Below are 25,414 nucleotides of genomic sequence, written 5' to 3'. Positions count from 1 at the left end.
GAGAAAGATAAACTCACAAAGCGCGCAGAAATAGTATAAGTAAAGAGTCGGATACACAGCAAGAACAATAACAAACAATGTTTACTTACGTAGCGGCAACGGGACTTGCCTTCATCAGAGTAAAGTTACATGATTTTGCTGTCGCAAACATTATGAACACATTTCTTATATAGGTTTGCATAAAACTGTGAGAAGGAGCAGAAAATGTTTCGGAAAAGGAGAGTGGGCATACAGTCAGGCTACGCCTATGTGACAACATCAACAGACAAAAAAAAAAAAAAAAAAGGGGGGGGGGGGGTGGGGAGCGAGAGAGAGAAAAAGGGGTCGTGTTAACAATGCAGCGTTCAAGGTTGCACCATGACGGGTCAACGTATGCCGCGCGGGCTGCAAGTTCAGACAATGGGGGAAACTGGACAACCACGGCTTGAAAAGAAAGGGAAGAGTATACAGTAAGGTATTCAGTGGCTGGGGAGACTGGTTCGGGGGGAAGCGAAGATGGGTGGGCCCCCCGCGGATGAAGATAATAGATAGGGGGCACAAAAGAGCATTTCACAGAAGCTAGCAATTGAACAGGAAATAGGGAGGGTCACAAAAGGTTAAAGGGGCCCTAAATAGGCTTCCGAAGGTCGCCATTTCAATCGGGCAATCGCTAGAGTACCCCTTCACGACAACGTGTACCAAATATTACACCTCTGCGTAAAGCAGGGGCCGCACAAACACGAAAAAAAGATTTCACTTTCTCTCCTGGCTCACCAACCATACCTTGCCGCCACACTTGCGCGCTCTGACGCAGTTCTTTCCGGCTCTGACGCGCCTCTATGACGCACGAGACACTGCCCAGTGCGGCGCCGCGAACGCGAACCGCAGCGACAGCGCTCACCATGCAACCGGAATCTGGTGGGCGGAGCATGCGCGTCGAGTGCTAAAAAAAAAAAAAAAGCGCGCGCAGGGCTTGGCGCAGCCAATGACTGCACGTACATCAAGGAGGGTGATGGATTGCCCTGTTTCTCTCGGTGGTCTTGCGCCGGGTCGATGACGTCGCGGCTTCCACAGTGCTTCGGAGGAGCTACTAGAGGAGGAGAGCCCCAGGCCTTATGGGTGGCCCCTTTTAATGAGCGATAACTCGGCTAATACTTAACGAATTTAAACAATTTTTGCGGGATGACGTTCCTTGGATAGTACTCCAGTGATTGCGCACGCAAAATCGTAACATTTGACAGCCTATTTAGGGCCCCTTTAAACATGAATTGATCACAAAGAGTTAAACATTAAGTGGTGGTGGGAACGAGGCCTCCTTCCCCAGGACAAATGGCATTGTTGAGCCGCATTAGGCTAATAAATCTGCTGTATTAGGAGAGTTTCTGCGAATTCTGATGGCAAACTCGAGGGTAGGAATAATGAACATAGTTATAAAAATTATGAAGCCGCTAATTTTAATCGAGGGATAAGCACGTTAGTTTTCCGTAACTTTCATTAATTCCAAGTGTGGCTGACCCAAACTTATAAATGAGATAAGATTCCCGAACCTCGCCGTCGTGGTGCGTTTTGAAGGCGGATTCTAAAATCGTTGCTTTAAGATGTTCAAATGCATGCCCGGGACTGTTCACATGTCTTGACAGGGGTAAATAAGGGCAGCTTTTTGCATGAGAGCGGTGATTATTGAACCGTATTCGGAAGGGCGTTTCAGTTTGGCCGATATATTGTTGCCTACAAACAGTGCACTCTAGAAGATATACGACATTAGCGGAGTCACAGTTAAAGTTAGCTTTTATATTTACGTAGTAGTCTGAAGCCGTGCTGGTGGCGCGCTGTGTAGTGGTCATGTGTGGGCATACTTTACATCGGGGTTTATTGCAGGGCATGCAGCCAGTAGTTGCCGGTCGGTTGATACGAGAGTTAGTAAGAAAGTCACCTAAATTCATATTACGCCGGTAGACAACGCGTGGTGGTTCGGGGAATATGCTTTTTAAGCGGTCACTTTGCATTAGGATATTGTGATGTTTTTTTAGCACGGTTGACACTCTTGGAGCGGAGGATGAGTGGGTTAAGACTAAGTTAGTTTGCGGGTTCCCGTTCGGGGCTTTTTTCTTACAGATTTCGTTACGGTCTAATTGGTTGGCTCGCACAATAGCGTCGTCGATAACTTTTTCCGGGTATTTTTTATTCAGTAGGGCGGTCTTGAGTTCTCGACAGTTTGAGTCAAAGTACGCTTGGTTTGAGCAAATTCTCCTAAATCGGTGGGCTTGGTAGCCATGTCAGACACTGCAAGACAGCAATACCTTACAGCCAAGCCCACCGATTTAGGAGAATTTGCTCAAACCAAGCCGACTTTGACTCAAACTGTCGAGAACTCAAGACCGCCCTACTGAATAAAAAATACCCGGAAAAAGTTATCGACGACGACCATTGTGCGAGACCGATGGCCGCATTTGGGACCACGCGTTTGGGACCCCTGGTCTAGAGGCTTCATCGAGCTGTCAACAGTGCTCGAACGAGGTCGAGGAAGTAATAAATTTCACGCCCCTCCACACACACGACGACCCCAACAATGGTGGCCCCCGGCTGCCCTCACACCAGCCAGCATCTTGGGCCAAAGACGTCTGACCACACTGCCACTGCACGAAGAAATGTTCTTGGAAAGCCTCGCGACTTGGTTTCGAAGGCTGTGGCCGAAACGAAAACAGCAGCTATATGTGCTCCTGAATGTTGGGTGCAAGGAATACTTGGGCGAGCTTCGTTCGGCCTACGCCTCAAAGCAAACGAAGGGAGGGGTTCGTGGGATCGGCGACGTGATTGCTGTGGAAGGCTGGGATTGTGAGAGCAGTGTTTTCCCGTCAAAACGGCAAAATCCGCCTTTGTGAGGACATGTGGTGGGGGGGGGGGGGGAGGAGGAGGGGGAAAACAGTAAAGCGTTCACTTCAGTTTCTATTCTCTTTGGAAATATCTTGTCTCATTCCGGGGATGGGGTGGCTGGGGGTTAACGAAGCGCTTTTTTTGCGGGGGTATCTTTCAAAAGACCTCGACAATCGATGAACTCCCACGCCCGTTTCCCGCCACCTCCGCCCCCTTTTTCCCATTCTCTCTCACTACGCGGGGCGGTCAAGCGACGGCATTGTAGGCGAAAATAAATTAAGTTGACATTGAAAGATTGTTTCGGCTGTGTCATCCTCCAGCTCTGTATAGTGTAAGTTCGGCCTCTCTGATTCCAACTTTGAAAAACAACTAATTATATGCTACAATTATGTGTGCAAATAAATTTCTTACAGCGAGAGTGCAGCAACAAAAAATTAAAGTTCCTCATGATGGATAGAAAACTTCCGTAATGAAAAAAAATGAGGCGTACACAACGATTGTTGGTTAGGGCATGAGTGTGCATCATTTTAGGTTCCCCTCGTGTGGGCTTTACTACGTGTAATTTTTACTGCCTGCATGCCTTCGTACGTTTCTATTAAATAAGCCAATTTTTTTAGCTATTACTTAGTTTTATACAGTAACGGAAAAGTAACGACGTTACTTTTTTCCAGTAACTGTAACTGTAACACTGTTACTTTTTTTCGGTAACGTGCCCATGACTGCTTATACTATATATATATATATATATATATATATATATATATATATATATATATATATATATATATATATATATAATAAGGAAATGAGGGGCTCGTTGAGGAAATACAGAAAGATAGGTCAGCAGTCTACAACGCCAAAGGAGGCATAGGGGTGTGGTTAGGCTCTTTTCTTTTTCACTACGGTTAATGAAGTAAACATTTTTTTTTAATATACAGAAGAAAGAAAGAAAGAAAGAAAGAAAGAAGAACACGCGCCCAGAGTGGGGACCGAACCCAATCGAATCCAAAGGCGTGGGTTCGGTCCCCACTCTGGGCGCGTGTTTTTCTTTCTTTCTTTCTTCTGTATATTAAAAAAAATGTTTACTTCATTAACCGTAGTGAAAAAGAAAAGAGCCTAACCACACCCCTATGCCTCCTTTGGCGTTGTAGACTGCTGACCTATCTTTCTATATATATATATATATATATATATATATATATATATATATATATATATATATATATATATATATATATATATATATAACATTGAAATATTGAAATGGCAGGGATGTTAGCACATGCACCGTTTCAATGTTTTTTTTTATGTATATATGTCTTTTCGTTCAAATAAATTTCAGTTGATAGTCAGCGCTCGTCTGGTCTGGTTTCTTTCCTCGTAAAGCAAGATTGATCCACACTATTAGTTTAACATGGGAACTTCACTTTCTGGTGCAACAAGCCGTTTTTATCCTGTGAAGCCTGCCATTCTAAGCAATAGTTGAGGGAGGAATTGTACGCAAGTGTTTGTCGAATGCAATAAAAATCCCGGGCCGTCTCCACTATCGTGAAACCTGGTGAAAGGCGAAAAGTGTAGTCTTGGCGCCTTGGCGTTTTTGCCGGAGATGAAACCGTTGGGGGGTACAGGTATACAGCTTCGCTGTAAAAGTCTTTTCTTTGAAGCACGAAGTGCTCTAGTGCGCGGCGTAAACGAATGTCCCGGTGGTTTATCACCGTGACTAGATGAGACGAACGACAATTATGACGACGATGACGACAGGAGACGCCAACAGCCCCAGCCCCTAAGGGGTTTCGCCCCTAAATAATCCCAAGTTCAAGCCGCTGGGTCTTCTATCTACCAGTTACCCTCCGCGCTTGTTCAGTGATATTAACGAAAGATTGCTAAAATCTCCAAAGAACGCCGACGAAGTTTACAGTGACTAGTCACGCCTACAGAAAAAAAAAAGCCGTCATACCGTATCATGTAAGTTGTATAGCGCCAACTAGCCAGTCGCCAAGTCCTCATATGAAGAAGGTCGCCGAGTGTGTGAACCTTGAGGCCTTGTTATCTGCTCCAAAAACGTTGCCTTGTCATCTGCTCCTCAAAGTGGATCCAGGTTGTTTCGTTAATCATCTTAAAATTATGATGAAGGTGGGGAAGGAGTAATCTACAAGATGTCCATTTCATGCGGTAAGAATTACGCTCGGAAAGCGGTAAGCTGTCAAATACAGGTTGGTTGGGCACGGTAAGATGCTGCGTGGACTGGAAGTGCATCTCAGTTGATATTGCCTCCCGTGTGACCATGTGACTTGCAAACGGTTGCTTGGCCAAGCATTTTAGCCGTCATGTGAATTAACGGACTCGCGAAATAATCGAGGCAATTGTTACAGCGAGGGAAGGTGAAATGCATACGTGTCCCAAACATTTTGTTGGCGAAACAAGAAATGCTATTTAAGTTACACCAGAAAAAAAAATTCTAACCGATATCGTGGGTCAAATAATTAGCCGGTTTTTCAGTTCCTTTTGTACATTTCCTTCGTGTTGTTGCTCCGCGGCTACCTGACCTGCATCGACATGCTTGAATGGAAGCTTGAACTTAAGTGGTTGAAGGACAGCGCTTGTTTTCTTGTTCGGTGGTCCATTTTTTTGCGCTGTTATAACATGAAGTATGTTATAATATAATATGATTGCGAATGAGTGTACAAGAGCTGGTGAGCTTTCTCCAGCGCATCTCAGCTTCATAAATATAGCTTATTTATTCACTCACTCATCTTTGCATATGATTTCAGGCAAAATTTTGGTTGCGCCGTGTTTGGGAGCACGCAACTCCAATCGCACACGCCCTCGCAAACTATTAACCAAACTAAATGCCATAATTTACGATGGCGAATCCTCAGCTTCGGCGCCGGGGACAGCTGCGAAGGTCCCACGCTACCAGTTGGACCACTGTCGAACTACAAACTGTGCGATTCGCACCGCAGGACCACCCACTGAGGCTGCCGATCTTGGAAAGACCGCGCTAGCGCTCGAGGCAGTTAACGTCGGCTCTCCAGGAGTGCATTGCAATGCTGTAGTGCCCGATGCTGCGGTGCACCCAGAGGATTCCTCTGCGGAATATTTCCTAGACGCGTACCAAACTATCCGGGAACCTCAAAGCCGCCGCTCACACATGCTAAGACACTGCCAGGCGCCCTAACAATCGAACCACTGGGGGGGGGGGGGGGGGGGAATTCACGAGAAGGGTGCTTAGTGCCATCTCACATGTATTAATTCACGTTGTAGAGACGCAGGCCCCCCGTACGCGAAAGCAAGAAACACACGGAGAAGACATACGGGGAGCGTGAGCAAGCAGTCGCGCCATTTGGAGTTCCTCTACACACGTTTAAGTTAGACCGACTGAAGAGCGTGCACATGCAAGCTTGGCAGCCGCGACGTGCTCACCCGTGTAGTCCGGCCACTCTCCCCGCAGGAGGCGGTTGCCAGCGCCCTCGGCGAACAGCAGCAAGTGCAGCTGGAGCACCGCCTGGGGGAAGGCGTGCAGCACGGCCACCCAGACAAGGTCCCCGAAGGCCACTTCTTGCTGGCGCGCGATGAAGGGACGCATGTCCGAGGGGTCGCCCATCACCATCATCACCTTGTCGAACAGCACGGATGACAGCCTGCGAGCACGGCGGGTACCTTGGTGTGTTTGCTTGCTTGCTTGGCAGGAAAGCCTATATTTCATGTCTTAAAATGCGGTCCGCACATACGGCAAGTGGTCATAAAGCCGCCGTTTAGGTTTCATTTCGATGCCAGCTGAGCTTAAAACAATCCACGGTGGGCCTGGTGAAACCGCTGCACTGAATTTTATGCTTTGGTAGAACTGGCCAAAACCGTTACTCCCTTTTATTTATGTTCAGCCCGATTCGGTAGAAAATAGCTATGCCCACACACTAGGCCCCTGCCACGATGTATGCAGCTAATTATCTTAAGAACATCACTTCCACTGCCACAATTGTAAGCATTAACTGCGCAGCGGATTGGCAACCGACTATTGGAAATCTTTTTTCATGTCGACCAGATTTTAACGCTGTTGGAAAGGATTTATTTACAGATAGTGTGGGGATGTGAAGTATTAACCCCCTTCGCTTTGCGCACGGAGGCGTTGACACCCCCTCCTTGTGGGGCATGAGTATCATCGCGCGCCTCCCCCTCTTCTCTCTACGGGCACTCGGGGGGCGGCACGGGTGGTCTGCCCGATGGGAGACGATGGACAGCACTCAGCGAGGTGTGCCACACATGTTGGCCTTTCGCCGTTGTTTTCCCGCCTGTGTGGGAGCGCAGCGAGCACCTCGTTTATTTGTGCATGCCATGATTGAGTTATTCTTTGCTCGTGCAGGAGGTTCGTTGTCTTGGAGGTTCGGTCAGTCTTGGGCTACTCGGATCTGTGTCGGGTTGACCCGCGTCTGCAGTTTGACAGTTGGCACCGTTAAAGACCATCAGACGAGTGCCACTGTAGCCCGGTTAAGCTCCATGGCTTGCCACTATTGCGTTTATTCATTGGCGAGGCGCGCATGCAGGCAACCATGTGAGTGCGCCGTCACTGGCTACGTCGGGCTCCGCGGGATGGCGGTACTTGTCCGTGCTAAGCACATGACTGTGTTTCGATCTACTTCACCGAACGCCTCGAGTCCAATGTGAGTGCGATTAATAACATCTCTGTTGACCCCACCGTTGAGAATCGAGTTGAAACGGAGCAAACGACGCACGCCGTTTTTTTCTTCTTCGGCGTGCGGGCGCAGTGGCCCAAGCCGCGCCATATTTGTGGCGCATCGGCCATGTCTGTGGCCGTTTCCAGTGTTGCCAAGCGGAGAAATCGACAGCTGAACTTTTCAACGAATACCACCTATAGCTCCCGTCGGGAGCCCATTTCCTCAGCTCAGGTCACGGCGGCCAATGTGCGGGTGCTAACTACCGCACGATGCCAGGCTGGGTAGACACTGAAGGCTGTTTGGCTCAGGGGCTAAGCGCAGAGTGCAGTGTTCTTTTTGCATGTTGGTTGCCCACGAAATAAACCCCTGTACCATAAGTCTTATCACTTCCCTTTAAAGTGACTGGCGTGCGCATAGCGGGCAATCTCTTCGCCGTCGTTGCTGGACGAGATCAGTGAGAGCAGTAAAAACAGCTATTCAACTTATAACCATGTGAATATTTTTTTGGTAGCAAATACCAAATCAACACCAAGTATTCCTTGTGGCAGTGCAGTTACATCAGTATTGAGAAGCAGCTCGTTTTACCGAGCAGACACCTCAGGAGGATTACTCATCTCTACCTCGAGCAAGACCACTGACAGATGCTCTCGCTATATCAGCGCTTATGTTCGTATCCTTCGTTCAGAGGACTCAATTTACCTCAAGTATGTCATCAAGCAACTTCGGCGTAATCCAATACTCGGCTTTTCCTGAGGAGCACGTAGCCCTACAAGCCCATACCAACACTGCTATACAGGCTCGCCTCCTTTACCCGAGTACCCCGGTCCACCACCCAGCTGTATGGATTCTGAGAGCGATCCCAACGGACCTTCGCTGGGACTGCCCAGCGATGCAGCTCCATCTCCCACATAGGGCTTCTACCAGTGTTCTACACGTTCCTCCAAAATAGGAACGAAAGCCCGTTCCTCGTTCCTTGCCAATTTTGAAACGGGTTCCCGTTACAAGTTCCTTTATTGCGAAAGGAACGCGTTCCAGTTCCACTTCGAAAATCGGAACGTGTCGTTACATTGACGTTACAATTAGGTTTTTAAATTAAAATATAGTGTCGGATAATCCTGGGTCGAAATTAAGTGAGGCATTTAAAAATCACATCGAACTACGTATATTATACGAATATTAACACCACCGGCAGCAGATTATCTGGAGATAAAGATAATAAAAAGAAACGCTCCTAGGCGAATTTTTTCAGGGAGCACCGGACAAACTCCAGACGGCTCGAGGACATTTAGGTGCAGGATATTTCGGTGCGGACATATCGGTGTACGGACATATCGGTGTACGGACTTCTCGGCGACCAAATAATCCGGTGCTTGCCTGTTTGCGAAAGCCGTTATATTTTTATTTCCGCTTAACGTGGGTTATGGACAACAATCTGGAGCAGTGAATTTATTTTCTTTATTGATGCCATGTTCGATGTTTGCCAGGTATTTTTAGAAATTCTACATTTATATATTTTTGTTTAATACCTCTTCCTAGGGACACCTGTTATGCAGCCGATTGAATTATTTAGCTCACGTTTTTTTTTTCATTTATGACAGGTTGTTAATTTATATTCGCTTTTTTTTAGCTAAGACAATTACCCGTGTTTACGATGGTCTACCGCATCTCTTGTATTTTTTTAATTACTCACCCTCAAATTACATGAATTACATGCACACTCAATATCCAAAAAGAAACAAGCCCCCCAGAGTGAAGAAAACCTTATGAAGAGTATTACGTAGGCTGGGCTACCTTGCTAAAATGAATTCGCGAACACTGGTCTAGGATATTGTCGGGGAGGGAAAACGGGCCTTTGGAAAACAGCCGCAGGTTCTAATGTCCTGAATGCTGATTAAGCGCGTACCGGTTGTGCATACAAAATCCAGCCATTGTGTTCTGGACAACCAACCTTCGTTTAATGTTTACAAGCCTACATTTACCACATTTTAATTCTTTGTTCTAGCGCCCCCCCCCCCCCCTCCCCCCCCAACCTCCCGTCTGTACGCTCGAATCTCGACCAGATTTCTTTTTCAGCCATATTATTTTCGGTTTCCCCTGAAAATCCTACTGGCGTGGTGGAGTTCACGGTCTCCGAAGCGTGACCGCAGTGATTTTTTATTTTTTATTTAGAATATACTGCTAGCCTCTTAGTGGAGGCTTTTGCAGGAATTGGGTGATACATTCAGAACAATTACATAGCACACTTCGCGTTTAAAACAGAGAAAAAGCTTTACATTCACCATGGGCGCAGGAAACCTCTATAATGTGACACAAAAAGCCACCCAAAAAGCCGCTGAGAACACAATGGCCACTATCGTTTGCTGGCTACGCCCTTCCGCGCGTCGCGGTCATATCGACGGCGCCCCTACTCCAGGAATCGCTCTTTCTGCGCCTTCAGTCGCCCCCTTGGGAATTAACTCATCATTCGCGCATATCATGGACACCCCAGGTATACATCGCTTCAGAAAAAAAAAAAAAAAAAAAAAAAAAATGAATAGGCTAGTGTGACGAGAGCGGCAACAGTCGTCTTCAAGTTTTCGAAGTCCAGTCGACGCAATGGTTGAAGCACAAGTGACACCCCTCTCTCTCTACTTAGGGGGATGATTGTTGGCGGGGCTCAGCTTTCCCCTCCCCTAAGTAACGCCACAGTAAGTGCGATCGTTGGTTTGTTAGTTTTAAGTAGAACTGACACCGAATGCAACGAAGGCGAGATTGATTGAGAGAGTAATTAAAACGAAATGCCCACGCGCCTAATCGACCTTGTTTTTTTGTTGTTTTTTCGCGGAAGTTTTGCTGGGGGGGGGGGGGGATAGACTAAAAGAAGCAGCGTCTTGCACCGTTGGGTGAAGTGAAAGGAAAGCGCTTTGGTAACACTTAAAGTATTAGGGTTGTTCACATGAATGTTAAAATAATAAAAAATGGTTGAACGGATCCAAATTAACAACGTTAATTTTTACCATCTTCTACAGAAATTGGGTTTCACGTGGCAATGCTCCGCCAGGGTGGCAATGCTCCGCCAGGAAACGAAACACCGCCGTTCTTTCCACGAACGGCGGCGCAAGCACAAGTCTCGAACGTAAAATCATATTAAGTCACGAAATTACAATATTAAAGCTAAAATGCTCAAAGAATGCCTGGGACATCCCCTCACTCAAAATGTCTGGGCCAAGACGTCATGCACCAAAATGTCCGTGCACAGAAATTTCCACACCGAAACGTCCTGGACCGAAATGTCCGACACCGAAAAGTCCAGAGCGCGTTTAACAGTCCGTCCGTTTCGTTGGCTACGTTGTTACCGGGTTGGCCGGAACCGGTCTGCTCCTGAGCGCGTGGAAGGGTGACTAGAAAGGGTGCGGAGGAACGGACATGGAGAAGGCAGGCCCACGGAACAAATCCCCCTACCGTGATGAATGCCCAAGTGCCCAGCCGGGTCCCGGTCAACCCAGTAACAACGCATACGACAGAACGGACGGACTGCTAAAACTCTATTCTTTCCCCGCCAGGGAACAATTCTATCGGCCAGACGCACTTTCTGGCCTCCCCAGACAAATGATGAAGGGTGAAAAGAATTCTCGCGGCTACGCTATTCCCCCGTCGAGCGCCGCGTAAGCAACCAGCATGAAAGCAAGCACAAGGTGCGGCCTGCTACGTGGTGATTCTTCTGCCTTTGACCTTCAAGGAAGCACGTACGGCTGAAGGGCGAGCAAACTGACCATCTTATACGAAGAGAAACGCAGTAGCGCTTTGGGGATTTTTGTACTCGAGCCTTGGCATCAAAACGGCCAAATCTTAGCGATGTAACTTCAAAAACGTAACGAGTTACCGTTACAGTTCCACCGACCCTTAATGGAACGGTGGCGTTCCTCCGTTCCTGCAAAAAGGAACTAGTTCCAGGAACGCCGTTCCTTGTAACGCCGTTCCTTACAACACTGGCTTCTACTCACTTGCGCTTGGTTCCACCATTTAGACACCGCATGTCGGCACCCTGTCACCTGCATTGTGGCTTACGTACAGCCACCGGCGGAACCCTTGTACTGAGGGTCTTTGTCCCTCAATAAAAAAATCACTTATCCAGTGACTCTCTTGCAAAAACTCGCTGGCTAGCCATTACTGTGTAATTACTATCCGGGGGCGCTCAGCCGATTAGCTTCGAGGCCACGGGAGCGATGATGCGCCATGTTGCCGCGGCCGGCCGCGCCCCACGCAGCGTGCGGGTGGTTTCGCGGAGGCGTCAGCGCGCCAGTGGAGTGCGCGGCGTGTTTTCACGAGCAGAGTAGAACGAGCGGCAAGGGGGGGGGGGGGGGGGAGAGAGAGCTCGTACGTCGCCGTCGCTTGCCCGCTCGGCAGTTGGGCGCCTCGCCGGCTCGTTGGTATCATCCGCCGGGCCGCGCAGGTCCGTTCGTAAGAGCCGAAATTTTCCCATTGCAAAAAACGCAATTTCGCCGGGACTTACCAGAAATTCGTATCACCCCGAAATTCGTATCACCCAGAATCGTATCATCGAGATTCCACTGTATATAGAATTCCCTTGTCGTGCGGCGCGAGCTACGTGGGACAGACGGGCAGATGCCTCAATGAGCGTCTACGCGAGCATGCCAATGTGCGTAATGACAAGGAAGGTTTTTTGGCACAGCATGTCAGCACGTGTAGGGGCTGCACTCCGCAGTTCCCTGGCACCACAGTAGTCGATATAATTAAGGACAAGCGAGCGCGCTTTTAATCAGTGAGGCAGCTCAGATGGCGCGTGAAAGGAACGACTGTGTTAGGAAACTGTCGGTTGCGTTATCTGACCGTAAACTACACTTCCTGCAATGTGATGCCAATACGCGACAGGCCACTGTGATGTCAAAAATGTTAGGCGCGTGTTGGGTGTATTCACTCTTTCTATTTTTGTTTGTTTTTCCTCTTTATTGTTCATGCTAAGGCAAAACATATTTGTCGCTACGTGAATAAAGAATCAGTTGGAAGTTAGCGCTCGTCCGTGTGTATTCTTTCCGTCCCGTGTGTTTCTTCTGCGCTACATTTGATCACTATGAATTACCAACTAGCCTAGACTACAGATTTACTTGGTTTCAGCTTCCTTTAAAAAAAAGTTTCCACTCATGTCCTTCACCAATACACCTCAACCAACCACCATTCATGGATCATGTATTGATTTAACCTTAGCAACGAATCTCTGAAGTAATAAAGGGTGTGTTTAAGTGCATGGGTAATTGTTGTGGGTGTCGTTTACAGCTTCGCTTTACAACCACCTCCACAGGAAGGATTGACGCGTATTTTTTTCCACTGCTGCTAGAGCGTGTTACGAATCGGCCAGCGCCGCCGTACTGTCCCGCATCACTCCTCGGCTGTGCGGCGAAGCCCCTGCGTGCGCCTTCGAAAATAGGCGCAACCATGTCGGTGGCAAGTTGCGACAAGCCGCGTCAGACGCTTTGCTCTCGGCGCATTTCAAAACTTCGGCGGCTGGCGGCGAGGCTCGTCTCCACGCTCTTCAAGGACACAGAGGCCCCGTCGATCGCAACGGAGTCCTCCTCTCTCCCCTCTCTCGGACTCAACGTGCCCGAGGCTATGAACAGCTTACGAATTCTGGAAAGAGTGTTGTGTGTGTCTGTAACGTTCGTGGCGTGTTGCCGGTTGTTTCGTTTGACCGTTATCGCTTTTGGGTATAAATAGAGCTGCCCAAGCGTTGTAATTCCTTCCTGTTAGAGCAGCGAATCGATGTTGTCGCTCTGCTCGAGTCCTGTATTGTAACCTCGCATGGAGAAAATGGTGCTGCAGCGACTCATCTGGGATCTTGAGGACAGAGAAGTGTATCCCCCAGAGATGTCAGGGTTCAGAGAAGGAAGAAGCAGCGTTGACAACGTCATTGCTTTGGTGAGGGACATTCATCGGCAAAAGGCTGCGAAAAAGATCACAGTAGCTGTGTTCCTAGACATCAAGGCGGCTTTCGATAGCGTTTCTCATGAAGCTGTTCGAAGGGAAATGGCGTTTGTAGGGCTACGAGGGCGGATGCACACTTGGCTCTAACTACTTGCATAAGCGGTACGTCTATATGACCACCAAGGAAGGCGACACAAGGCGGCATGAGATTACACAAGGCGTCCCTCAAGGCGGAGTCCTAAGCCCTGTGCTGTTTAGCATCTGTCTCATCCGGATCACGAAAGTGCTACCCCAAGGTGTTAACATATCTCTCTATGCTGATGACATCTGTATCTGGGCTTCTGGCAAAAACCGGAGAAGTATACGATCAAAACTGCAGAAAGCTCTTCTTGCAATTCAAAAGTACCTTAGCACCTGCGGCTTGCTCATTTCACTCGAAAAGTGTGCCGCGGTCGCCTTTACGAGGCGGGATTTATCCCGCTATCCCCTGGTCATAAATGAAACAGAAATACCATACGTTCACAACCATAAATTTCTCGAAGTTACATTAGATCGCTCACTATCTTGGGCCCCCCATATCCGTATCCTTAGAGAACGCCTCCATTCATTTATGCCCATTTTCCGAATGCGGACAGGAAGAATATGGGGCTGCTCAGTGGCTTCGCTACTACGACTTTATAAGGCACTATTCCTTGGCCTTCTGCGGTACAGCCTCCCAGCGCTGATTGGTTTGTCTAAGACAAACTTCAGAGTGATAGAGTGTGCACAGGCTCAAGTTCTGCGCATCTGCCTGGGCCTTCCAAGGTGCACATCCACGAATGGAACTCTCTGCGAAGCAAGGTGTATGTCCGCCCAGACACTCCAAGCCCAAGAGTTCCTTCGCACCAGCCTGCGTCACGTAACCCGGTGTGCTGACCATCCTCTAGCACAGGTGCCTTCCCCGCATGTACGGAGCCTCCTACCGGCCAACTTCGAACGCCCAAGCAAGCCTGCCTTTCCGCCATGGAAAGCTGCACCATGGGATATAGGCCTCACCATACCAGGTATAGGCAAGAAATCATCTCTGCCTGAGCCAGCCTTGCGATACTACACGCTGGAGCATATCAGTTCGCGTTATCTTGGCCACATTCAGGTATATACAGATGGATCCGTGAAGTCTGACTCGTCAGCCATTGGAGTTTGGATTCCGTCGGTGGGACTAACTGTGAAAGAGAAACTCAGTCACAAGACGTCGTCCACCTTCACTGAGTTAACTGCTATTAGGGCGGCACTCCTTCACATCACCAATAGTCCCGCTCGACAATGGGTGATTTTTACCGACTCGCGGCCTGCCTTGCAAGCACTGATGAAGCCATCCCACCGCTGCGGCCAACTTGTGCGTGAGCTAAACGCATTGCACACACTAGGGCTACGAGACGGGCACCGCATCTCGCTTCAATGGCTACCAGGTCATTCCGGCACCAAGGGGAACGTCATCTCTGACGCAGCAGCGAAAGAGGCGCACAATCTGCTTGTGTCTATTGGAATCCCGTATTCCAGACAAGACGGAAGCACGGCCGTGAATGCGCTTGGATGGAAACTGCAGTTATCAGCTTGGCAGGACCCTCTTAAGATACCCTTGCCTCTGCACGCGATTGACCCTCAGTGCAATTTCCAGTTTCCGCGAGGTCTGCAAAAGAAAACTGAGGGTGTCCTTCACCGACTACGCCTGAACGTTGCCTTCACTGGTAGTTTTCTTTTTAAGATAGGCTGGGCGGACTCGCCATTGTGCTCTGTGTGCTCTGTGAGAGACGACATGGGAGGTCAAGAGAATTTATTATAACCCACATATCAGGGCGCAGCGACTAGTGATAACAGCGCTGCCCTAAGAACAGAAAATTATCCAATCAGTCTGCATGTAACATGGTCATTATACACACTGCCCAAAATTTTTGGCGTGGTGAACAAGTCACTACAAATCAAGTCACACAAACTTCACCAGTGTTCAGAAAAACAGCTCATAAACTAACTCAGCTCAGTACGGCACTAGAGAAACGCTCAGGATGTTACTCCTGACCACTATAAAGCGCGTAGACCAGCGCAAGAGGAAGGCTTCTTCCCCTAGAGCTGCCAACTCATGCTCCAAATGACTCATCAGAATCGACCGGACACGCCACAGCAGTGGGAACATTGCCCGCTGCGGCCGGGCTCGAAGACATGCAGCACCACGATTTCTCCACAGAACAAAAGCACCAGCGCACATCAGAAAGTTGACCAACACATCATTTGAACGAGTGTTCATTCGAAGTGTGAGTCCGAACATCCTGCTTAATACAGTCCAGAACGTTGCCGCTACACGACAGTGAAACAAGACATGTTCTGATGTTTCAGTGTGGCCGCAGTGCGGACACCGTGCGGAACGCACAACGCCGAATCTCGCCAGACGGTCACACGTCGGGAGAACTTCCCAGCCACGTAACCATCCGAAATCCCGAACATCAGCCGGAAGTGCCGCCGAAGTCAGCTGATGCCACCGGACACCGCGTGACCTTCCTATCTGTTGGTTGACTATTGCCAATTTTTCGCACACTTCACTTGCCGTACTTTCCCTAAAACTTAGGCTTGGCAAGGAAGACTGGATATTTCGCAATGTTTTTATAACGTACGCGTAAAATGGCGGCGGCTGCTCAGCTGAAGGACCGGCGATGTGCGCGTCATAAAATAATGACCGGGAAGTTCCCAAAAAGTACTGGAGCAGCGCCTTTCTTGGGTACTCGTCAGAGTCCACAAGGTCGATCACTGCCCGTACCGCCAGCACGCTGCTCATGGTTTTCAAACAAGGCAGACTAAAACCACCCATTGACTTGGGCAGCCTCAGCAGCGCTCGTGACACTGTTTCTGTTTTGCCCGCCCAGAAGAACGATCCAAACTTCGTTGCGAACTGTCGGGTGAAATGGCGCGGTGGTTTTGCTACGCGTGCTACATAAAAAAGCGCCGCCGAGACGGACGACTTAATTATGTAGCTTCGCTCTGCAATGGAAAGCCTGAACTTTCCTGCAACTGCAAGACGTTGCTCCGCAGTCTCAAGGAGGCGCTTCCACGTACTATGCGCCACTTCACCTGAGGCATGAAAAACCACACCTAGAACTCGAACACCCGTCACCCATTCTACGTCGCCCGCCAAGCCAGACGCAAATGTGCCGAAGCGCACCGCCATACTTTTTCCCCTGTTCAGTCGAGCACCAGACAGCTCACCGTACTCCTGAAATAGCCGCATAAACGCTCGGTAGCTGTCCTCGTCCCGAATGAACAGGGACACCTCGTCCGCATACGCGGACACTTTAACTTGGCCTATGCCTGGCAACGGAAAGCCGCGGATGGCAGTGCTTGCATCAACACGGCGCAGCAGTGGGTCAAGACAAATGACAAAAAGCAAAGCTGACAAAGGGCAGCCCTGCCTTATCCCACGGGTGACAGAGAACGGACTGCTTAAAAGCCCGTTAACTAGGATTCGAACGCTGACGTCCGAGTACAACAGCTCGAGCATAGCGACAAGGTCTGGCGGAAAGCCGTATTGGCGCAAAACTCCCAGCAAGTATCGGTGCTCCACTCTGTCAAAAGCTTTCGCTTGATCGAGAGAGATGAAGCACCCAGAAGCGCTAATCTTTGTCGCGTAACTGAACAAATCGCGCGACGACATACAGCATGTCTTGTGTTACTGCCCGAAGCATACAACTCAACGCGAAACAGCTAAAAGAACTCTAGTGCGACTGCTACGAGGACACTCTTTAGAGCTGCGTCACTTTCTTGGTCCGTGGCAAAATCACGCTGACGCGGCGCGAGGGACAAAGGCTCTCTTAACTTTTCTGTCTGACACGGGACTAACCGATGTTCTTTAAACTTGGGATCCTCAGATTTTTTCTCCTAGTGCTGTAATTTTTTTTTCTACGATCCGAAGTGATTTTATTTTCTTCTCCATCTTATTGGTTGTTGGTGCGCACTTCTTCCCCTCTTCTTTTTTTTTCACCTCGCTATGTTCACCCCCATCTGAAGTAGCAAGCCCCGCCGTTTGTGGGGCTAACCTCTTCAGTATTCATTAAAGTTTTCTCTCTCTCGCCCGTCGGGACATTGTTCTTTGGCTTCGGCTCACCTCTCGCTATGAAGTAAACAGTTTACGTTGGCCTGTCAGCTCTGGACGTCTTCCCGGCTGCAGTCTGCCCACTCGGTCGCAACAACTGGTTGGCAGCGGTGGGATGGCAACGTCGTAACACCTGAAGCCAGCGGTGCGAGACCCAACGGACGTGAAGGCGGCTTCGGACTTCGCGGAATTCACGGCGGTCAAGGGTGAGTGCGGGACTTTTCTTCACTGAGTTTTACCAGGCTTCTGAGGATAGCTGGTAGGGCGTGTGTTTTTGTCGCGTGGGTTAATCGCGCAAAACATTTTTGGAGCAGTGGGAAAGCAGTACTCTAGGCCAGCCATGAATTTGAAAGCGTTGAAAAAACCGCAGTTGTTGGAGCTTGCAAAAGAGTTGCGCTTGGATGTTACGGACGCGCTGAGAAAGCCAGAGCTGATACAGGCTATACTCGCTGTCGGGGCTGACGATGATGAGCTGTCGGAGTGCATCGAGCTTATCAATGACAGGGAGACCGCGAAACGTCAGGCCGCCGAGGCAGAGGCTGAGGCTGAGCGCCAGCGTGAGGAGTTCGAGAGGCAGAAACGACAGCAGGAACGCGAGGAAAGAGAACGAGAACACGAGGAAATGATGCGATGGTACGACCTCGATATCGAGCGAATCCGAAGGGAAAGAAAGAAGCTCGATAGAGAGAGACTCCAACGGGAGAACAAGCACCTAGAGCATGAAATTCAACTCGAGCAGGAAGAAGTGCAGGAAGAAGATTTTTCCAAGATGGCGGGTGGTGTGTGTACACTCCACAAACGTGCTCCGAAGTTCCGCCGCCGTCCTCCCCGAACCTTTTTTGCGTTCATCGTGTTATGCTCGCTAGTGCTCGCCGTCAATGCGCGCTCTACGAATGACCAGAAGCCCCGCTCTACGCTTGCCCAGCCAGCTTCCCTGCCTGCAACGCTACTAGGCCTACTCCGGCGTCCCCACTCACCCGGCAAAACGCCTTCAAGCACCTCCTTCTCCTTGCTCCTGCTCCTAACCTCCTCCATCGGTGCAACCCCCTCGCTGCTACTAAGCGGCGATGTCTGCCCGAATCCCGGCCCCACCGCCCCGCTGTGTCAACGATGCGACAAACGTGTCCGTGACGATCAAGCAGCGCTGTGCTGTGATACGTGCAATCGGTGGTCTCATCGTGCGTGTGTTCACATGCCGCTCGCCGAGTACCGCCGGCTCGGCCGGTCCGACTGTTCGTGGCACTGTTTCGGGTGCTCCCTCCCACCTTTTTCCGACGACCTTTTCGACGACGCAGCCCCAGCAGCTCTCTGTCGAAGTTCCCTGCTGCCCGATCAAGGCTCAACCCCCAGTAAGCGCTACCCACCCTCGCAAACTGTCACAATTTGGTTCTCCAACGTACGATCACTCAAGAACAAACTACTGGACTTCCACGCCAGTCTCCAGGCCCACCCGTCTCACATTTTTGCATTGTGTGAAACTTGGCTTGACTCGTCAGTGTACGACAGCCAAGTAACTGGAGGGGCACCGTATACGCTTCATCGCCGCGACCGCGGCTCCCTTGGTGGCGGAGTTTTGATAGCAACGCCAGCGCAGCTGCCATCCCGTCGACGGGCTGACCTTGAGTCTCCGGACTTTGAGGCAGTGTTCGTAAAGGTGACGTTTGCCAAGGAAACGTCCCTCATATGCTGCGTGTACTGCCCCCCGCCACTACGAAGGGAGTCGTACGACATGCTCAGTGTGGCCCTGTCGAATGCCACCTCAAAGCGTTACGTCAACGTGTATGTTGTCGGAGACTTCAATGCTCATGTCGACTGGTCCAACGTTGAAGCACCCTCCCCATCCGATGCCGTCGACGACTACCTCCTGGAAGTTGTCCATGGTGCTGGTCTAACTCAGCTTGCTCAAGAGGCATCTTACACTGCCCAATCTGGCCGGACAGCATTTCTGGATCTGGTGTTTGCCACAAATGCCACCCTAGTGCACAGTTGCAAGCTTTCTCCGAGTCTTCCTGGATCAGACCACTCCGCACTCGCGGTTGACATCTTTCAGCACCTGCCTAAATACGGCCGTTTTGCTAAGACGGTACAGCTGTTCCACAAAATGGACGTTCCACATCTGCAGCAGCTCGTGCACCTGGCCCCATGGTCCATGGCTCTCTCTGAGGAGTCTCCCAATGATATATATGACGTCTGGCTTGACTTCATGACGGCCATCCAAAAAGAGTGCCTACCCACACGTCCCTCTTCCTCACGTCACCCCTGGATAACCCGTGACATTGTAAACCTTTGTCGCCGCAAAAAGAAACTCTTTCACAAGGCCAAGCGTACCGGCAATGCAAGCCACTTGAGCAGAGCAAAAGAACTTCAGCGTGAATTGAAACGGCTCATCTATGTGTCGCATGCCCGTTACGTGCAGTCAATCGCTGCCAAAGCCTCGCAGTGCCCCAAGCTTTTCTGGGCCTATGTTAACTCACAACGGAAGTCCCAACCAGCTCCGCAGTTCTCCACCCAAGACGCCGTTCTCACCGATCCTCAATCCATCGCCAACCTCTTCAGCTGCCACTTCTCTCAAACTCAAACTGCTGATCCTACCCCACCAACTGCACCACCTGGTTTGCAAGCTAGCCCCCCTAATACCCAATTCGACCTGACAGCCATTACCCCTGCTGCAACTCTGCGCGCTCTTAACTGTCTTAACCCCTACCAAGCAGCCGGACCCGACGGCATCACACCTGCAGTACTGAAAGCTTCAGCCCCTCAAATTGCCCCCGTCCTCTCATCAATGTTTTCCCGTTTCCTCATCATGGGATGTTCCCCCGAGCACTGGAAGCTATCGTTTGTCACACCTCTTCTGAAAGGTGTCAGTTTACCAACCGACCAAACCTCGTCCTACCGACCAATCTCCGTTACCTCAATTGTTTGCCGCACCATGGAACGTGTCGTCTCGAAAGAGCTCACTGAATACCTGGAGCAAAATTCCCTCCTGTCCCAATACCAATTTGGCTTCCGACCTGGCCGCTCTTGTGCCTCAGCGCTTGCTCTTGCAGTCCATATCCTGAGCGACCACATGGATAGCAAGGTACCCTGTCACGTACTGCAGATCGACTTTCGTCAAGCCTTCGACATGGTAAACCATGCCCTTCTTGTTGAAAAACTTGGTCTCTTTGGCATACACGGCAACCTTCTTCGTTGGCTCACGGACTTCATTGCCCACCGACAGTTTCAGGTTCTCTTTCATGGCTGCCGCTCCGAGCGCACACCAGTTCACTCGGGTGTCCCGCAGGGCTCCGTCCTTGGGCCAGTATTTTTCAACATCATCAACGACATAACGAACAACCTTGAGTCCACGCCCCTACTGTACGCTGACGATGTCACCCTCATCCAACCGATCCGAACATCCCAATCTCTTCTTTCCTTGCAGAATGACTTGAACAAAATTGTTTCCTGGTCCAATCGTAATCGGCTCCCGTTAAATCTCTCAAAATGCACCTCTATGATCTGCACAGCACGCCGCCCAGCCAACTTAGACCTCCCTGTCCTGAAGATACTTGACACTCCACTCACGCAGACTACAAAGATAAAGCTTCTAGGTGTCACCATCGACAACAGACTCTCCTTCAGCGTACACATGGACGCCACCATTGCCCGTGCGCGTCGTCTCTTCGCATTCGCCCAGCGCGCTACATCCGGCGCTGGACCGGTTGCCCTGCGAACACTATTCACAGCGCTTGTGCTTCCCCAGTTGGAGTACTGTGCCCCTGTGTGGTTGCCGCATCAGGCCTCCCGTGTTGCACGTCTCGCGAGTGTACAGAGGCGGGCAGCATTTGCCATCCTCAAGAGGTCCTCCCCACCCGACCGTCCTTACCGAGACTACCGAACACCGGAGCTGCTTCGCGCCGTCGGTTGGCCGCCCCTTGCGCAGAGGTACGACGCTGCATCACTCCGGCTGCTTCTGGCAGTCGTCAGCCCTCTCGGTGCCCCCCACCCACTGGCAGGGTATATTCGTCGCACCAGGACCAACGACTTGGCCCCCATCCTTGGCCGGACAGTGCGCCACCAGAACTCCTTTGTTCCGCGCGTGGTGAGCTTGTGGCGCTCCCTCCCCAGTGCGCTCAGGAGCCAACCTGCCACTGACGCTGATGCAGTGAAAAGCCTTTGCCGCCAAGCAGTGCGCCACCTGAGAACGGTCCACTGATCGTCTGATTCAACCCGCCTCTCTCCTTTCATCCTTTCCACCCCCCCTCCCGCTCCCTCCTTTTCTTGCGCTGTAAAAGTCGGTGTGCTGGGCCTTTCGGTATGGGCCTTTGGCCTTTCCAGCACACCCCAGCCCTCCTGGGTTGAAATAAAGTATTGTTATTGTTATTGTTGTTGTTAAGTGAAGCCCGAGTTAGAATTGTTGCTCGAAAAAGACCTCGTTGTCGAGGAAAGCACTGTGCCCGCGCTGCCAGTAGCAGACGCTCGGGAGCGCGAGTCGGAGGCAACGGTTGCGGCCCAGCAGCGCGTCAAGTTTGCTGAGAGAGATAACGACGGCGCATTAGCTCAGACTGTCGGCAGAGGCGGCAGAGGGCAGTGCATGTCCACTGAGTGCGATAATGTGTCGGCGTTTCTTTTGGAGATCTCGGCAGAGTGTTCCGACGGTTCAAATTCACAGAGGCCTTGGGAACGGCTACAGACTTGAACGTGAACACTTCGCGAGATAGCGACGTTTCGCAGGAATGCGGAAACGATGAGGTTACCGAGAGCCCGCACGAGTCCGTTGAAACGGAGGTTGTGTCTTCGGACGGCAGTTCAGAAGAGACCGATGTTGTGGCAAAGCCTGCAGTCGAGGCAGCGAAAGGCTTGCACGGTAGAGTTGGGAGTAATGACGATCTCGCCACTCAGCAAACCGATTCCTTCCTGCCACCAGCTCAGGTAACCAGCCTCGAGCAACGGCCAGCCGAGCACGTAGAGATGCAGGTATCGCGGGCGGCTGAGCCGTCTTTTGAGACAGGACAGCTTGGATCTAGTGTAGCCTTGACAGCCGCAAAACAGAACGAAAACACCCTTCGGTGTTCGCTTGCTGAGGGTGTTGCGAAAAAGGCGATGGACGCCGAGATAGGGTCTGTTGGAAGCTACGAGGTGTATAAAGAGCTCGTCGTGCCCGTTTCACTCCCAGCTGATGCTCCCGATGATAGGCCAACATCGGCTGAGGTAGTTAAGGTTCCCGGGTCGCCTGTTGCTGAGCCGAAGTCGGGAACCGACCAGCCTAGAGAAGAGAACGTGAACGCGTTCCGATGTTCGCTTGCCGAACGCGTTCGCGAAAAGGCGAGCAACGAGGAGAGAGAAAAAACTTCCGCGCGTACTTGTGGCGCGTGTTTCAGTGCGGGCACGCCGAGGGGCAAAGCCGTGTGAGCTCGCATCGCGCCAAGGGAACGCCGCCTCCAAGAAGGAGTGCGCGCCTGTCGTTTGAACGTTGGAAAATCTCGTTCGCACCTCCGCGCGCTCGACCTTTGTCGAACAAGACGACCGGTGTCATTTCACGCGGTCGCAGCAGCGTTCAGAGAACGATCACCTCCTACGCTGGAGTCTGGCTCTGCAGCAGTATACGTTTGAAGTGCGGTACAAAAAGGGGAAACTGAATGGCAATGCTGATGGCTTAAGTCGGAGTCCTTAAGGCAAGAAATGGCCTGTAGACGCCTGACTTTCTCAATTTCATTATTTTTCCTGACGCAGGTTTCGCCCTTTACGATTACATTTTTTTTTTGTGTGGGACATTTCCAATCACGCGAAATGTCACCTTTCAAGTTTGTCACTTGTCTAAAGTACTGCTGCGCAAAAATATAACTAGAGTAGTTAGTTATTAGCGTATTTTATCGCAACTAAAAGCCTGGTACAGATTCAGTGTGGATTTGTCTTCGCGCTTGCCGGCGATGCGGTTAACAATTGTGTCTTCCTGTGTTGTTCTGTTGCTTGCCTGACCAAGCCAGATATGTTCTTGGGGAGCCACTACTCGTCCCGTGACCGGCCCGGTGAAGCTCCAGCACAGTGTCGTACAGCCCAGGCCTGGAGTCGAGCGTCTGCCGAGCACTTCACTTCGACAGCATCCCTCCGGACAACGGTTGAAGACCCTTATCCATCGGGATCTCGGACCCCCGGCGGAGAAACTGTTACGAATCGGCCAGCGCCTCCGTACTGTCCCGCATCACTCCTCGGCTGTGCGGCGAAGCCCCTGCGTGCGCCTTCGAAAACAGGCGCAACCATGTCGGTGGCAAGTTGCGACAAGCCGCGTCAGACGCTTTGCTCTCGGCGCATTTCAAAACTTCGGCGGCTGGCGGCGAGGCTCGTCTCCACGCTCTTCAAGGACACAGAGGCCCCGTCGATCGCAACGGAGTCCTCCTCTCTCCCCTCTCTCGGACTCAACGTGCCCGAGGCTATGAACGGCTTACGAACTCTGGAAAGAGTGTTGTGTGTGTCTGTGACGTTCGTGGCGTGTTGCCGTTTGTTTCGTTTGACCGTTATCGCTTTTGGGTATAAATAGAGCTGCCCAAGCGTTGTAACTCATTCCTGTTAGAGCAGCGAATCGATGTTGTCGCTCTGCTCGAGTCCTGTATTGTAACCTCGCCCGTCGGGGCATTGTTCTTTGGCTTCGGCTCACCTCTCGCTATGAAGTAAACAGTTACGTTAGCCTACGGCTTCTGGACTTCTTCACGGCTGCAACAGCGGCTGGCCGCTCGCATCATACACGCGACCACTCGTATGTCGTAGGCCATGGAGCTCGGATCGGGTGCCCCCACTCGGTCGCAACAAGCGTCACACCGTTCGGCAGTTCTGGTTCCTCCGCTTTACAGTGTTCTACTTGTCCATGTGCCCTCATTCGCTTGGTCAAAGGGTGCCTCGCCGTAGGCTGAAACCAGCCAAAATAAACTCATGCTAGTACTATTCACATACTTGTTTTATCGAACAAGGCTAATGATCACTCCCAGCAAGCGTCTTTGCGTGATTCATTAATTAGATGCACCCCCTCAGCAACGCTTGGAGGTTATTCTCGTACTCTTTTGGCTAAAAGAAAGTACCGAATTGTGTATATAAGACTACTGCCTTCACAACAACTTCTAAAGATTATTAGCGAGTGAATGTGTAACAAAATCAGCCTAATCACAAACCTCCACTGCATCCACGATTTCGAATCACGTCAGGCACAGTGGGAGGGCGTAGCTCGTTAAGATAATTCGTGTGAGCTCAGTGGCTTCGATATCACTCCTGTCCGTCACCTTGAGCTGTCTGTCGCGCTATTGCGCAAAATCACAGGCGTCGGAAGATTTTACAATACGCGCGATTACGGCTATAGCCAACCGGTGCACGTAGACTGTTACATAATCGCACAGACGTGAAAACATGGGCTACACAGGAAATCACAGAAATATGATTCCCTGATCATCACGGAGTAAATTTAGAATATGCAAAAGTTTTGGAATATGCAAATGTTGTATGGAGCCCACACCAAAAGGGTTTAAAAAAGAAGGTAGAAAAAATACAGCGAATCGCAGCAGGTTTTATATGTTCTAGGTATCGCCGCACAGACTCAGTTACAGATACGCTTCAGTAGTGCGGGTTGGAACTTCTGGAAAACAGAAGAACAAAGCAACGGCTAAAATTTCTTTTCCAGATATTGTATGGAGCATTAAAACTAGATAAGGAACACTACGTGAAAGCGCGTCCAAGACATGGTTCCCGGAAAAACCACAGCAGAGTAATTCGAACTGTTAATATGAATACTGACGTGTATCGGTAGTCTTTTTTTCCGGTTGTCATTGAAATATGGAATAAACTACCAAACGATTTTGTGGAGTGCTCAGGTGTACAACAATTTTAA

The 25,414-nt window shown here is 50.4% G+C and overlaps 1 protein-coding gene across 1 annotated transcript in view; it reads right to left on the bottom strand.

Moving 5' to 3' along the window:
* Positions 1 to 25,414, bottom strand: part of LOC144142706 (uncharacterized) — a 77,979-nt gene that overhangs the window by 21,858 nt on the left and 30,707 nt on the right. The window contains exon 2 of the mRNA XM_077674376.1: positions 6,277 to 6,494. Within this exon, the coding sequence (XP_077530502.1) occupies positions 6,277 to 6,494 (218 nt within the window). The remainder of the gene's footprint in view (positions 1 to 6,276; positions 6,495 to 25,414) is intronic.

Source organism: Haemaphysalis longicornis, unplaced genomic scaffold, assembly GCF_048455015.1.
Source record: "Haemaphysalis longicornis isolate Haplotype H1 unplaced genomic scaffold, Haemaphysalis longicornis Haplotype H1 scaffold_1, whole genome shotgun sequence".
NCBI classification, from domain to species: domain Eukaryota; kingdom Metazoa; phylum Arthropoda; class Arachnida; order Ixodida; family Ixodidae; genus Haemaphysalis; species Haemaphysalis longicornis.
The sequence above is the reverse complement of the archived record's forward strand: the minus strand, read 5'-3'. Positions and strand labels throughout refer to the sequence as shown.